Source organism: Mya arenaria, chromosome 13, assembly GCF_026914265.1.
Source record: "Mya arenaria isolate MELC-2E11 chromosome 13, ASM2691426v1".
In the NCBI taxonomy this organism is placed as follows: Eukaryota; Metazoa; Mollusca; class Bivalvia; order Myida; family Myidae; genus Mya; species Mya arenaria.
Genome location: NC_069134.1, coordinates 42,782,789 through 42,799,928, shown reverse-complemented (window position 1 = coordinate 42,799,928; position 17,140 = coordinate 42,782,789). Strand labels below are relative to the sequence as shown.

The following is a 17,140-nucleotide window of genomic DNA, read 5'->3' as shown; positions in this document are numbered from 1 at the left end:
ATTTTGTTAATATTACCCGTTCTTCGAAGTTACTTGAAATTAATTACGGTATTGTATTAGTAGCTCATAAAACATTCTACACAACCGAATTTCTAAAGGAGTGAAAAATCTCAAATTGGACATATTTTTTTTTTTCATAAATGAAAGTTAACATAAAACATGTTGCTGATTTAACCAATAAAACTTTCAACACAACCATTCGAAAGTGAACATAAAATATGTTGCGGATTTAACCAATAAAACTTTCAACACAACCATTCTGAAAAAGCTAGAGGTGTAAAGGTTTTGAATTTCGCATTTTTCATCCTTGTTCACAAAACGTTGTTTTGTTCCCGTTCTACCTTTCTTATCAGGAAGATAAAGTGCTCAATTTGAGATTAATAATTTGAAGATTAACTTTCAATGGCCGGCAATCATTAAACATCTTAAGTCTTTTCTTAACTTTAGTCCTCTTTTTGGTCATATGATTTTAATTCTTGATAATGTCCGAAATACTTTATTTACATAATTATACTTGCATCAACATTAATACTTTTATGTATGAATTTATTATAAACTTCTTTTAAAGCTGCACTCTCACAGATTTTGACAACTTTTTTTATTTTTTTTGTCTTGGAACGAGCAATTTTTTACGTAAATATCTGCAAACCAGTGATAAAAGACTGCTGACAAAAGATCAGATCGCAGCTTTACATATATCCGTCCCAAAAATAATGTTTTATGCATTTTTCTTAAACCGTTAGTAACGGTTTAAGCCATAAAACATGAAATTTGGAATGGAAATATGAAGATCTTCAATCTGATCTTTTTGTCAGCAGTCTTTCATCACTGGTAAGCAGATATTTACGCATTTTTTTTTCTAATTCCAAGACAAAATATAAGAAAAGTTGGAAATACGGTAAATCTTTGAGAGTGCAGCTTTAAATTGACTTTGCGAAATGTAGGAAATTGACATAAGTTAGGAAATGACTTAAGATATTTGATAAATACCAGCCCTGTAGTCTATACAGTTTTAAACGAATGTCACAAACTTTTAATTAACTTTAACGAAAATTAAATGTCCTTAATTGCTCTATATCTTCTTGTCTGACTAGAAAATAATAATAAAAAAACAACAGCTAGTGTGACACTCTTACAGCTGTCGTCAGCAATCGGAACACCTCGGCCAGAATTCAACAGTCTATCTCGAAGCTTGCCGGAGATGGCCGAGTTGTTACGATTGCTATCGCCGGATTCCAGCGTTACTCATCATTTATCCATTGGTCGCACGTGGGTATCCGGCAACGTCTAAAACTCAGTCGTCCCTCCTAAGGGTTCTTGACTATATACTACAAAAATAAAATTTGGAAGACGCAGTATTGCACGTAGTTAACCCGTTCATGTACATGCATTTGTGATAAACATAATAAAGCTGCAAGCAATATATTTCGAAAATACGTTTGTCCTTATTCCCCCTAGAATAATACGGCCGTAGTTCACTCTGCTGACGTCAACGCGTAACCAGTATGACTGTGCGATGTTAAAGTGACGTCATAACGCAAAATAGCGCGTTATCAAAATGTAATTTATTTTGTAATATCGGGTCATTTAAGTGAGTAAAACAAGTAATTTCTGGAATAATTCGACTCTCGTGGAATTTTTAGATTTTCATTCGACTCGGCTAGCCCGTCTCGTGCCATCCGACTCTGCAAATATCCATTCGAGTCGAATTCAACCTCCCGGATCAACGAGCATTACTAATATCCATATTATATCACAGAAAAATCACCCAGAAGACATCTTTTCATTAAGCCCTGCCACAAATGAACTTGTCCTGTCGTTAGAACATCGCTCCATAAATCTCGATACTTCGTATATACAAGATCCAGGGGATGCCGGGTCCGATAGGGCCAACACAATGAAATTTTTCCCACGGGAAACATAGAGGAAATCCGAGTCAGACCATCCGACCAATGAAGAATTCTGGCCTTTCCTAAAGCAAGTAAAGTCCATCTTTCCAATTCTCAGTCTGGTCATGCCATTGTACGAACTATCGAGCGTCAAGGCGATCGTCCGTCCGTCCTCCGCCGGTATATTGGTATGGTTGCAACATGCAAGGGGCTGGCCTTGTAAATTAAAAACGGCAACCCGCTCAATTTTACCCGATTGCTTAAGTTTGTCCAAATTAATGTCCAAACTACTAACTTCAGTCTTGCTTTCGTCAGCAAGTTTTTGTGAGGATGCGGATGGCTCATTTATATTTCGAGTTTCATCATTTTTAGTGTACCTTCCTTCAGTTTCCGTTACTGCCACAGTTACAGTACGTTGTTCAATGGTTGTTTTTGTCTCGATTGTATGCTTCCTAGCCGAATTTTGAAATCCTTCAGAAGTTGTTTTACGTTTTTGATACAGAACTTGTTTCACGTGTTCACCAGACTGTTCATAACCGTCTCCATTATCATCACCATCGTCCTCATCATCACCATCGTCATTGTTCTCGTCCGTCTCATCCTCATCATCATCATCGTCGTCGTATTCACCGTCATTCTCAATGACGTAATGAGCTTTCTCAGATGGAACTTTTTCGTTAACGGTTGCGTCAGGATCCGCAAAATTGAAAACCGGAGACACCATACCGAGGTCTGTCTCCCCAGCCGAATCGTCGCTTTCCTTTCCTTCATCGACGATAAAACCGACTCGTTTTGACCGACTCTTGTCCATCATAGCGAATTCAACAGTCGGCTGATAAATATCGCCTTCGTCCGACATTGTGATTAATTTCTAGTTTAGAGCATAAACCACATAGTTCCAAGAAATGTAATCCGGTATTAAAGTTACTGTTCTATGAAAACTTCATCATCTGATGGAATGTATTGAATTTATACACCACAATTTTTACTCAAACATATTTGCCAACAGCTCTTATTTTCCCTGTGTCCGCTTTGTTTGTTTAGCAGTGCACTGGCAAACATCGATCCATATTTTAATTGACAAGTCGTAAGTATTTTCACTGCAAAGTAATATGATCCAATGTTTCTCTTATTTATGCAAATGACAGAGAGAAACGTTTATAGGTCACCTGGCCTTTATCAATATTTTGAAACAATGTACTCACTTTAATTTTACATTCCGCAGTTACTGAAATGTATAACAATATTTGCGATATATATTATCTCGGATTTGTGATAGCAATTATCAATTGTGTACATAATGTCATATTACTCAGGTACATTGTTGCATTGAACGACTCCATATCCTACCATCTGTGACGTGTATCCCCTACTGTTTCTGATTGTTTCCCTGTCACATCTAGATAAAACAGAGTTGAAGAAACAGATTGAGCTACAAGATGTTCTTAAACAGTACCGATGTACGGGAGACAACTTTACTGGATTGAACCAGTACTGAGTTGTGAGTACTACTGCCCTTTCGGAACACCTCGGCCATTATCCATCGAATATGTCTACTACAGTAGAAGTAGTTTTAAACAATAGTGTTTATTATTTACAGTGTTTTAAAGTCTCTGTTATATTACTTAGTTTAAATTGATTGTCACTGAAATGTATTATTGCATAAATAATTAAGACTCCCGAGAGTAAAGTCATTAAGTTTAACTGCTAAATTGAAATAACTGCGATCTATCTGAAGCGTAGTTAAATGTAAAGATTTCTGACATTGTAAACCGTCCGGTTTTCAAATGGGAAATGACTGTGGTGTTCCGCATAGGGTTCTGCATCTCGTGCAAAATTGTCAGTACTATCCAATAAATAATGTCTTGAGGCTGTGTGGTGATTGCCTTTTTTAACCAGGAAATGAATTTCATCCACCTTAATCATTATTTTATTGAATTATTTTATTATTTGAAAAGATAACATTAAGAACCCACAAGGCATTGTTGATTAGGTTGTCTGGGGCATTTTGACACAAAAAATAAAGGTATGTCGACAGACTTTTCCGAAAAAAAATAATCTTTTTTATCCAAAACCTGATAAAATCTCCTTTTTAATATATGTAAAATTTGGTCAATTCCTTACTCCCCCAAAAGATCGTTCCTCAAAACTTAATGAATCATGAACTTTTGAAACGTTTGAAAATAATGTTTAGCCTTCCGCCCACTTTTGCACTGTTGGAGGCCCTTACAATTGATAATTAGATAGAGAACTTACAGCGATTTCCCTTTCAATTGGATGCCTGTGTATTTCAAGTGGTATGACCAATGTTATTGACTGACATGAGTCTTGTTTTACATATTTAAAGCACTTGCTTGATTAACAAAAATATATATAAGTCACGGTTTGGGTTGCTATTTTATCATAGCTGACATACGAATATTTGGAAAAAACAACAACAGCAATATAAACGAAGTACACTTAATTAAAGTATAGAAGGAAGTTTATTTTATCGTGTAAGAAGGTAACCTTTTTATCTGTTAAATATTATTGTTCATCAATTTTGTAAACTTAACATTATTTAAATATTATTATTATTATTATTATTATTATTATTATTATTATTATTATTATTATTAGCGTTTGAATATTGTTTGCGTTATTGCAACTGAAACAATTATTAGTGAATTCATTGCTTCCAGGTTCACAGTGATATGGATTTTGGAAGTACAATATTATTATTATTTATGATTAATGTATTTTAAACATGTTAGAATTTCTAGTACATCACTATATTAATTCATTTTTTTTGCAAATTTGAAATGAACCCTTTCTTATCAATATCTTATATAGGGTATTATTGTTAATACGCGTATGTGTGTGAAATGCACATTTTAATTTTGCACAATACTAACTAAATGTGAGCTTGTTAAGTTAAGTTATGACTTCATGTATGCTAAATTATACTCATATTTACAATTATATCACGTTTAAAGCTTTAAATTTCAAATCAGTGCCCAGGTTATTTTAAAACTTCTGTTAAACCTTTTAAATTGTTTCCATACATATAATTCAATAGTATATAGAGCTAACTACTTTAATGAGTCCAGAAATTGAAAATGAATAACACTGTGCACTGATCAGTATAATATTAACGGTAAAAGAAGGTGCATGGTTAGGCAAAAAAAAACAACCTGTGTTTCCGGAAACATGGCGAAAAAAAAAAGGGTCGGTCGGTCGGGATTTTTTTTTTTCAGTTTCCATATCATGCAATTTTCTGTTGAATCAGATCAAATTGTTATATCTAAGCGTTTCATAATTTACAAAAAGTCAGAGAAGAACAGCATTGTTTAATGTCTGAAATCATTTCCTTACCTTCGACTACCGTATTTTCCCGCCAATTTTGCCCATGAAATCTGGTGTTTTTTGTATACAATACTCGTTTATAAGTCGCGATCGGTTTTTAGAACAAATCCAGCACTTCAATTTCTACAAATCTGTGATAATGTTCTACCCAAACAGTCAATTATCAACTAAATTTGTTAATTTGCTTGAGGAAAATCGTCGATTTTCTTGTCAACTGTGAGCTCCTTAAACTAGGCCTTCAAGTGGAGGAAGGTTAAAAATAGAACAAGTAAACACGCATATGGATTTATTTTACTCCTCTTATTTTCATACAATCAAAGTTTCATTCATATTTATAGTTAATTCAAACAGTTCGGTCATTGTTATAAGATTCCCAGACGACGACTATTGATTATTATTTTTTCGATCATATGGTATTTTCTTACCAGCCTAGGCGAAATCCTGGCAATCAAATGGGATCATACGGTATCCGACTGACCGAATTAAATACAAACCATAGCCACGCGCATTTGATATTATCACCACTCGTGCCCTGACGTCACAAATTGTACCGTTTGATCTGCAGCCGACACATTCCAACAAATGTGTCGTTAATTTTCGAAGGTTTTTGTTTGGATTTCAGTTGATGGGACTTATCAAAATAAGGCGATATAAATAACCATTGATAATTGCGGATAAATTATTGTAACGATTAATGAAATGTGAATTGGAACCTGGCAGTTAGCCTGCATGAATCCGCAAAGCCTAATCGTAAGAAGCCTGCATGATATACGCAAAGTCTAATAGAAAAAAATAGAAATGAAAACAACGAGAATTATGACGATATATTTAAAAAAAAAAATATTTTCTTACGATAGAATTTTTTTTTTTACTTTTATGACTAAAAAAAGACTAGGGTCGGCGAGGAAAAAATAGGGTCGGTCGGGTTACCGGAAGCACAGGTATTTATATTTTTACCCTATGAACTGTGCATTTGGAGGAGTGGATATTCATTTTTGGCATTCTCATTCAACAGAGATCTAATAATGATAAATACATGCATTTCATCATCGGTCTGGAGTACGAAAACAACTAAATGCGGGCATATAGCTAGACCAGATCTCCAACATCTACAATGTGTGTCCCTAGACACATCATTATCAGAAAATGTGCATTTTTATTACCATGGCAGTGAGTCCCACCAGAATAGGCCTGTAGTTTTCCTTTAATCCTGCTCAAATTGCGCCCTTGTATGTGCAGGCCCCAATCCCGCTAGTAAGTTCCACAGTGGGAAACATTTTATTCCAGATTTGGTGACTAAATATTTCTTATTGCATGGCTAAGAGAAAATGCAGTCCTGGGCCAAAAGCTGCAACCTTGGCAATACATTAAACAAAATCAATTTGTCACACGTGTTTGTTTAATATTCTTTAATATATATACACATATATACTTCAAGTTTATATTATTATATTGTGTACATGCATTATTTAGTCCAGAAAGCCATTGTCATGTCTTTGTCGACTACCACGGAAGAAACTTTTCCGACGCAAACCCCGGAAACGACAACATCTGTTGATAAAGACTATGAGTACTGTGAGCGGGAGGTATTTAAATCGGGTGGACACCTTGTCAGCTCCTACTCACACTGGTTCCTCATACCATCAGTAAGTGACGTTGAAACATACCATCGGTAAGCGCCATTAAAGTATACCGTTGTTTTGGACATTGAAAATACCGTCGTTAAGTGACATTGAAGCATACCATATGTAAGTGACGTTGAAGCATACCATCTGTAAGTGACGTTGAAGCATACCATCTGTAAGAGACATTGAATCATACCATCGGTAAGTGACATTGAAGCATACCATCGGTAAGTGAAATTGAAGCATACCATCGGTTAGTGGCATTGAAGCATACCATCGGTAAGTGACATTGAATCATACCATCGGTAAGTGACATCGAAACATACCGTCTGTAAGAGACATTGCATCATACCATCTGTAAGTGACGTTGAATAATACCATCTGTAAGTGACGTTGATTCATACCATCTGTAAGTGACGTTGAATCATACCATCTGTAAGAGACGCTGAATCATGCCGTCGGTAAGTGACGTTGAAGCATGCCGTCGGTAAGTGACACTGAATCATACTATCGGTAATTGACGTTGACGCATACCATCAGTAAGTGACATTGAAGCATATTATCGGTAAGTGACGTTGAAGCATACCATCTGTAAGTGACATTGACGCATACCATCTGTAAGAGACGTTGACGCATACTGTCGGTAAGTGACGTTGAAGCATACCGTCGGTAAGTGACATTGAAGCATACAATCATTCTGTAAGAGGCATTGAAGCATACCATCTGTAAGGGACATTGAATCATACCATCTGTAAGTGATATTGAAGCATACCATTATCTGTAAGAGACATTGAATCATACCATAGGTAAGTGACATTGAAGCACACCATCTGTAAGTGATATTGAAGCATACCGGGTGTAGGTGACCTTGAAGCATACCGTGTGTATGTGGCCTTGAAGCATACCGTGTGTAGGTAGTCTTGAAGCATACCGTGTGTAGGTGACCTTGAAGCATACCGTGTGTAAGTGGCCTTGAAGCATACCGTGTTTAGGTGGCCTTGAAGCATACTGTGTGTAGGTGACGTGAAAAATACTGCCTGTAAGTGCCTTTGTAGCACACGATAGTTTATATATTTTTAAAGAAGTATTCAGTACTTAAAATAAGTTTATCTCGGTATGCAGTAACTACAAACAAAATTTGGCAGTATTCAATGCGTAGAGTCTCAAAGTCTTCATAGCTGATAATGGAGTATTCAGTTAGGAAAGGTGAGGTTTCTTTTGTAAGTTTAGTACTCTTTAGCGTTGAAAAAAATGTTTTAATAAACAATGATTGAGATACTTTTTTACCCCACATTTTCAGGTTTTAATTTTGCTAGTGTTGGCATTTCTTGAGAAAAGACAATCGGCTAAGCTGGAACTGCTGGGTGGACGCCCTGGACTTCCAAGGTACACTACGTTTATGTTCTGTGATGGGATTTGTGGTAAAACCATGTATGGGTTAGAGTTTATAAAGTAATTTCTTCGTGAATAAGAAGCCTAAGGAAGCGGAGCACAGCGAAGCCCCTCACAAATTGCATCGGCTTTAAAATTAAGCTGCGCCTGTCAAAACGATCTGTCAATCAATGCAAGATATTGTGACGTCGTTTTAATCAGCGTTGACACTGAAGTTGCGCCTTTGCACAGGCCAACTGTAGGCGTGGCTATATGCGCATGTGCAGTTATAGCAATTTTCTTTATCATGAAGAGTCGTTTTCAGAAATAAGTAACGATTCACTACAAATAAGTAACGAAACATTTAAAAAAATCATGCTCCCTGATTAGCTGACAATGTAGGGCAGCACTAATTTCATTTTTACGCTTGTATGTGATTTTGACGAAATATGTAAAGGTATTGTCATTTGCGACAGTGGTGCATGGTTTAACCTTAATACACACATGAAATTAAGTACAACATTGTTACTAGCACGCAATGAAGGCTTTAATAATAGTTGAATTAAAATCCTTCTTAATTGACTGAAAGAACAGGCGAGCGTTGGCACCCTTGGTTGAACCAACATTATAAATACAACAAATGTGTATGTGTTTCATTTCCCTATGCCTTCAAAAGCCATTAAACGAAAAAAACACACATCTTAACTTTTAAAACTATGGCCTGATAAAAACTCAAAAATGACAAACATACATGCCATCGTAAATTTTACATAACATTCAATTTCGCGTGTAAGTAAAGCTACTGTAAGTTTCCTCCAGGTACTTAAAAACGAAAGATACCTATCAGTAAAAATCACTTGAGTTTTGTCCAAATTCGATTGATTGTAAGTACAAACAATACCGTCTTATATGGTAAGTACACACTGTAAGTAGGACAACTTTCAATAGTTACTTGACCTTAAAAGTAAAAGGAATATGGACCAGATTGGAGGGCATTGTGTAGTATTTAGCAAGTAAATGTTTGTTGTCCTTGAGCACAAAAGATAAAGGTAACACTTCTTGAAAACGGTCAAAACAGATTTTCTCTACAACTGTAGCTTCTATTTTTTGCAATAAAGGATATAGAAATAATCTTATATGACTGTTTCAGGCCTTTCAGTTTTCTGGATGAACCCAGAAACAAATGGGGCATAGTGTTTGCGTTTGGGTCAGCAACTGCCAACCTTCTACAAGTTCTAAACAAGACATTCAGTGCTGAATTTCCAGTGTGGGCAAAGAGTAAGTCAAAAGTTTTAACCAGCAAAGAAAATCACATATTTCCATTCGGCCTGACAACATGTCTGAAAACATGACCATTTATTCTTGTGTAGTGTGGCTGCAACTGGGTAATCCGTAAAGGCCTTAATGGCATTAATATATCGGCTTACTATTGAGTTAGCATTTATAACGATGTTATGAAACTGTCTTGTTATTGAGCTAGTTGCGTTATAGTGTTCCACTTTGCCAGGTGCCACTAGCAATTTCTGCCCTCTGTCATACACATTCCGATACTTCTTTTGCAGTATTTTTGGTGTACATCCTTAGTCTGGAGACGAGCCTTATCTGCTATCCGTTGTTTGCCTGTATTTCATCTCGTTACAAACTTGTTGGTGCCATAACCGGAGTTCTCTACTCATCTGGATGGTATGGCGAGATTTAATTAATAGTTTTTTTTAAATATTGGTCAAGATAATGATAATACTTATTGTAAACTGTACAAAACTTGAACCTGGTATGGAGGTTTAAACAATTTTGATAACAATGCCTGTCAAGTGTTCTAGTTTTTTTATATATAGTATGTATGCACTGTGCTGCTTGTGGAGTTTTGTGCTGTTCTTCCATGTTTCTTGTTTGTGATTTTATGTTCTATGTCTTTTGGCGTTTACCCAGTGCCATTAAACCGGGTTTATGTTTAAACTTTTTGCTACTGAGCTAGTTTCTGTAGCTTTTCGCATAAATATTCAAGATGACTGCGGGACTAGAAATGGGATGTTAGTTATATAGTTCAAATCATATTACGACAGTAGTCTATAAATTGATAGGATTGGCAGTTATTTAGATCGCCTGTGAAACATGCCATTCACATCAGGGATCATATTGTCCGGCGTCGTTGTCTTTTATATATTGTGACAAAATAGTGGTAAAGATTGGATCACGATCGATCGAATGATTACATTGGAAAGCATACTTTCAAGTGTGACGCCCCACAGATAACGAGGCTGATGGGTTACAATGTTCATGACATAATGTCTAAAATATTTGATCATTTGCAAGATAAGACTTTTAGATATCGCTAGATAAGACTTTTAGATATCGCTTGATAAGACTTTTAGATATCGATTATGGCCCTTAAAGTTTTAAAATAAGACCAAATTGCCCTTGACTGTCCTCAGAATTCAAGGATTAATTACCAAACTCTCAGCAAATCAAGTGAGAGTGATAATGGGGAAAACTTTATTTTTATCCCAGTGTTATGGACCATAATATAGTAAAACTTTTGCTTGCTTAATTTCAGAAAACAACGCCATATAATCAGGACCGTGATTATATTATTTATTTCAGAGTTATTAACCATAATATAGTCAAAACTCCACCAAATTGTCTTGGTTAATTTCAGTAGGCAACGCCAAATAAGCAGGACAATGATCTGATTACATTCCTTCACCTGAAGCAATGTTAAGTTCGTGTCAAAAATACGATCAAAAGGATTAGAACTATTTTAAAAAGATTCGAGGAATAGAATAGATACATTCAGTGATTTTAAGTTATTTACTTTTTAAGCCCATGTTATCAAATATATTGAGTTTATGTGAACACATCTCCGATTGCTACGATACATAAAGATCCAAATCGTGGAATTATAATTTATTGTAACAGACTCACATGATCCTAATAAGTCATACACTATACTATATAGCTTATTTTTTTGGGAGCATCATCTTATAAAATGTGATTATAATACTTATGTGAAAAACTACAGAAACAAGCTCAGTAGCAAAAAGTTTAAACATAAACCCGGTTTAATGGCACTATAACTTCTTTTCAGGCTATCTTTCCAGCTGTTTCGCATTGTAACTGTTGCTCGATGCTATACCAAGTACAATGGGGTGGTAAAGTTTCTTTTATGTTTCCATTATTTCACAGAATTTGGCTAGGTTAACAAATTGACAGATTTTCAATTCTCAGACAAAGAACAAACACAATCCTATTCTGGGCCGTTTTTGTTTTTCGTGAGGTTGACTTAATAAGAGTGTGTTTCCTCCAGGAACTCTGGTTCCCCCAAATGACAGCATGTTCATGAACAAGCATGCAGACAGGCTAGATTAAGGTTATATTGTAATAACTTGTTTCCCAATGAAAATGATTAATAAAGTGAAATTAGGTTCTGTGCCTGGTAAAAGCTGGTGTTCATGCTTGATGTCCGAAATTTTCAATTTTAATGTGAACCAAAATTTAGTACCTCAAAACTGTATTCACTATGTATTTTTGGATAGTTACCTGTCAATAAACACAACTTTTTTCTTGAATATATTATTTTATAAGGAATCTGTGGACTTAGCAGGCGCATCTATTGCGATGGAGCTTCCGATAGTTCTGTTCAGTCTTCTAGTTGTCATCAAGTTTGTATGGAAGCTAGCCAAGTGTCTAAAGCAGAAGAAATATTCGAGGAGTCGATCTGAGGAGGTGCCTATTTTTGCAATTTAATTATAAAAATAATGTTGGTAGCACATTTTGTGTAAATATTACTATTCGATCAAGAATATAACTATAATACAATACATTTTTGAGTAAATAAAAACAAGTGCAACTCAGAGATTGAAGTTAAATGTTTACTGGGAATATTTCAACATGCTTTTGTTGCTACAGAACCTAAGCTTTATTATTTAAAACAAACATACAACTGGCTATAACTTGTTATTTGAACCATTGCCCTGCTATAAGCCTAAGCTGACATGTTTGTAATTGATATCTTATACCATTGCTACATATATGTAGGTTGGAAAGAAATTGTGTAGAAAGTCTGATCTGCTGCATGTCAAGGCCCTGTTCCATCCAAGAAGGTGTACAGAAGCTGAAAAGGCTGAAAAGTGAGTAAACATACTTTGCTCTATTGTTCAACACAATATATGTTAGTAAATGCGGAAGGTAATATGCCATCCATAAAAATAAGCGCAATAAACCCCATACACATTGGGAAAAGATAGACCATGCAAATTGGGGGTAATATAAAAAAAAAGTGAGTGCAAAATAGCGCATTAAACTGTGGGCCAGACAGACATTAAACAGTTGGAAGACATGACCTATTGAAGTTAGGGTAAGACTGGTAATAAAAGCCAGCGCCATATTACCCAATTTAGTGATGACAAGATGACCCATGGTCATACTGGGGCAAAATTAAACCATTATAATACAGTTACGGCAAAATTATAAGCAAATGAAAGTTGGGCAAAACAAACTATCAATTCGTTAATGCATGAAGAGTCAAAACAGCTCATATGAGTAAGGAGAAAGATTAACCCGGCAAAACTAGGACAATATAACATTATAATATCTTTTTATTAAAGTTAGGGCATGTAAACCATGAAGAGTGAGACAAATTAGCCCGTAACAATGAAGTCAATGTTTCAAAGTTAGTTGAGGAAATATGACGAATTAAACTTCTAAAGGGCCATATAAATAATGCAATTTGGGACGAAACAGCCGGTCAAAGTGAAGGCAAGATAAACCATTCAAGTAAGGTGGGAAGGATACCATCACAGGGCCAGATAAAACCTGAACGTTGGAGCATAATAAACCATTTTAAGTGAGGGAAAGATAGCCATTAAACAATTTTGCACAATTTCCATTAAAGGGAAGGTGAAGTAAATAAGAAAAGTATAGGCAAAATAAACCATTTACCTTTTGGTAAGAAAAACGACGACAGGTTTGGCAACGAATTCAATTAAATACAGAGGGCAACAAGTGCCTGATGGCATGGATGTAAATTGCATGGTAATCCGTAACAAAATGGGCAAGATATACCATGGACGTTAGGTCATAAAAACGATACTCGTTGTTAGTTATGGCAATGAATGTTTGGGGGATGGGGGTAACACATGTAACACAAGATAAGGCAAGGTAATCATTGTAAGGTAAGGCAATGTGACCTTAGTTTGCCCAGAAACATAACGGGAAACATTACTCATATGTTAGGGCAGAATGACCATGGATATGACCATGCAAGATAACATATGACTATGACGGCAAGATTTTTATGAATATGAAGGTAGCGTTTGAATATTGGATACATTGTATTTAAATTTGTACTCAAAATATAATTGAATAATTATATATAAAGACAGCACAAATTGAAACAATAATTGTGATTTGCTATTTCTTGTAGGACAATGCCTTGTTGTACTAGTTGGTTCCGGAAGTTTGTTAAACCGTTCCCAGGTTTTAAATTTCCCATTGGCATGCTCATCACAACATTCGTCTCATGTATTTTTATATACTGGGTAAGTTAATAAAAAATGACGAGCGCAGCATTGAAAAAAAACAGAATTAAACACATACTAAATGTTTTTTGCTTACGAGTAAATTATATAAGCATTGTCAAAGCTTAGGCTGTTCTTCTGTCTTTTTTCAATGGCAATATATAACTATGGCCATAAAGGTGTTTAATTATTTCTTTTTTGTCTGCAAGTATATATTCATACGAATGTATAAAATAGGGAAAACACTTTTATCCTAAATAATACCAATACGCAATTTATAGGCAATGATGTGTATAACTTAAATTTTGCTTAGGATCACCTGCAATAGATTTGGTAAGACAATATATAAATATCTCGAAATAAAATGAACTGTACAGTGATGTTCGTACTAAACTGAACTAAATTATGCTTGATGGACACAATGGTTCGTTTGTCATACACATTTAGTATTAGTTTAACTGAAAAATATGAGATCAATATTTCCTTTTAAAACATGTATCCGAAACACACTATTCAATTGTTATAAAATTATAGATGCTGTTAAAAATGTTAACCATAGAGTTTGATAACTCTTCCTTATACCTTTTTTGATGTTGTTTTTTTGGTATAATCCATTGATACACATAGTTGAAATAGACTCTAAAAATGTTTGAGTTTTTGTATCATGTTTCTTTACGAAAAAAAAACACATTAGACATGTATAAGTATCAACAGCCCACAAATAATGCCCCAGTTATAGACTATGTAAGTAAAAGAATAAGGGCATCCTTAGAAATACCTGAGTAATACATTTGCGAATTATAAATAATTAATTATATTATGGTATTTGTTCCAGACGACCATACTACTTGCAACTGGTTCTGATGTGATATCACACGAAAATTTCCCACAATACATCGGGCTGCTAACGGGTCGGTACATTATTAAATTGTTATTTGGAAATTTTCGTAAAAATATGTGGGCGAGAAATATGTCGTCGAAATGTTCTGTACTTTAAATAGAATGGCTGAGTTCATGGTGAGTGGTTGGTTTTGAAATTCACAAATATTTTAGGGTAAACCCTTAAAATGTCAAACTCACAGCATATGAATTGCATAGTAGTATGTTAATTTTTTATTTATTTTTTTAGTTTCTTTTTTTAATAATTTTATTTCAGCTGCAAACATGTTTGCCTGCCTGATCACTGTACTCTGTGGACTAAGAAATGTCCACCTTGTTCTCATGAATTACAAGTATGTTTTGTACACGTATATTATTGACAAATTAAGTAATACATCAAGTGTATAACGATTTACAACTCCAGATAGAACTCATGAATCAAATAAAAGTTTGTATTGTGAGTATTTTAAATAAAAGAGTAAAAATTGGCAAAAGGTTTGTAATTAGACCGGCGCTTGTGAATAAAACATCGTTGAATGATTTTTTGAAAAACATAATGACAAATGATTTAAAGAGATCTATGAAATCATTCCAGAAATTGTAAGGGTTATTTCACTGTAGATGGCTGTAATTTCGCGAACATTTTTCAACTGACATTTCATTAGGTTATAAATTTGTAAATTGTTCGGTTTGTAACATTATCTATTAAACAACCTTGCGGAAGTTAAACAATCTGTGTAGTAAGCACTATTCCATATTTCGTATGTTGACAGGCGAGATATGCTGTGCCTGTACAAGGGTGACAAGAGTTTCATCCCTGCTGTATTGAGGAATTGCTCTCCAAACATTTACATGGTTTGTGTCCCTTGTTATCAAGTTGGCCAAGGTGTTTCTAATGATTTATTGAAATGATAACATATATAATATTTCTTTTTATGCAACTACACTTTTTACTTGAAATATAATTATTTGACATTGTGATTCAATGTGTTTAATTCAGACTTAGCTACTCTACAACGATTTTGAAACAAGTTATTACACCATTTTATTAATCACTCTCGTTGGCCCGATGTTACGCGAGAGCGTTGTCTTGTGTTGTGCGGGAAACCGGAGTACTCGGAGGAAGCCCAATGGTGACCACATACCAAACTCATATTCGCCCATGCCGGGAACCGAACCCCAAGAGTGCGCAAACCACTGAGCTTACTGGACACCATAATTGCTATCAGTGCAATTCTAATGGTCAAGCTTGTAACGAGATCAGTTTTTGCATAGCATTTGGCGTGCACGGTATGTGGGCATTTGGCGGGCACGGAGCACAATAACATCATGTGATGATAGAGGCGAGCACAGAAATTAAAGACTATTTTTAACTTTATCACCCATAAGCATATTTTAAAGGCAGTAAAAGAACATCAACACAGCATTCTACTTTATCATAGAAAGCACTTCTTCTGATTCGGATGCAAGAGTGTCACAGGGCTAGGACCAATTTGAGACCTTTGTTTGTGAAACTTGCATTGGTAGTATCATTACTTATATACCATACGTAATAGATACATATGCATTATTATTGTGTTGGAGAACTCAAGTTATAAATGTTTTGAATAACATATGAATAGGACTTCTTAATTTTGTAAAAAAGTGCCCAGGTAATGCAAATATATATAAAAAAAAATACCAGGTATTACAAATATATATAAAAATGCCCAGGAAATGTAAACATTGTGATGTATATATGCCTGTACAGTCGAACCCCGTTGGCTCGAGCTCCCAGGGACCGGCTAAAATACATCGAGCCTCGGAAAATCGAGCTAAGCGTAATTCATTACCTTTAGTATTAAGAAATCGGTTTTTACATCTAGTTCGAGCAAACAAGGAATTTGACCCAAGCGAGTTCGAGCCATCGGGGTTTGACTGTATATTTATGGATTTATCGCATTTCCACTTGCTGTATGAACGCAGTAGGACATGTGAGCGAATTCCATAAAGCGTACTTGCCCTACTGCGTTCATACAGCATAAACGCAAGAAAAAAAGCAATATATACTTATATTGCATTTTATATTATTTTTCATTACGGCTTATAATTAGCAGTATCTCCTGTAATCGAAGGAATGCAACGCCAACACACATTTGTATAAAGCAAATGATCGTTAATGTGACCGTACTTAATATACGAACATTTTCCGTTATTAATTAATGGAATTTAATGTATAAAATTGACGATATATTGCGATTCTTTTTATTTTGAAATTTGTCTCCTTCTTGTGCGTAAAGTTTAAATTCCAAAGTATATGCATTTGCTTTATGTTTGCTTAGACATACTTTTAGGGGAAAAGACAACTCGGTTTAAAAATATTTGAGTTACAGTTTTTGAAATTAAGATTTTCTGTGCGTTCATGCAGTATGAACGCTCGGCCACGATTTTGCATATTTATAAATCGCGCTGAGACTTATCGTTCAGAAAATCAAGTACAGATGTTAATATTTTCCGATGAACGCTACATCTTTGG

The 17,140-nt window shown here is 35.0% G+C and overlaps 1 protein-coding gene across 1 annotated transcript in view; it reads left to right on the top strand.

Annotated features, from left to right (window-relative positions):
• The first annotated feature begins 4,268 nt into the window (after nt 1-4,268).
• Nucleotides 4,269-17,140, top strand: part of LOC128214627 (stimulated by retinoic acid gene 6 protein-like) — a 33,675-nt gene continuing 20,803 nt past the window's right edge. The window contains exons 1-11 of the mRNA XM_052921195.1: nt 4,269-4,392; nt 6,708-6,880; nt 8,160-8,245; nt 9,381-9,508; nt 9,793-9,913; nt 11,316-11,379; nt 11,813-11,953; nt 12,266-12,357; nt 13,653-13,767; nt 14,848-14,978; nt 15,399-15,480. Of these exons, the coding sequence (XP_052777155.1) occupies nt 6,725-6,880; nt 8,160-8,245; nt 9,381-9,508; nt 9,793-9,913; nt 11,316-11,379; nt 11,813-11,953; nt 12,266-12,357; nt 13,653-13,767; nt 14,848-14,978; nt 15,399-15,480 (1,116 nt within the window). The 5' untranslated portion in view covers nt 4,269-4,392; nt 6,708-6,724. The remainder of the gene's footprint in view (nt 4,393-6,707; nt 6,881-8,159; nt 8,246-9,380; nt 9,509-9,792; nt 9,914-11,315; nt 11,380-11,812; nt 11,954-12,265; nt 12,358-13,652; nt 13,768-14,847; nt 14,979-15,398; nt 15,481-17,140) is intronic.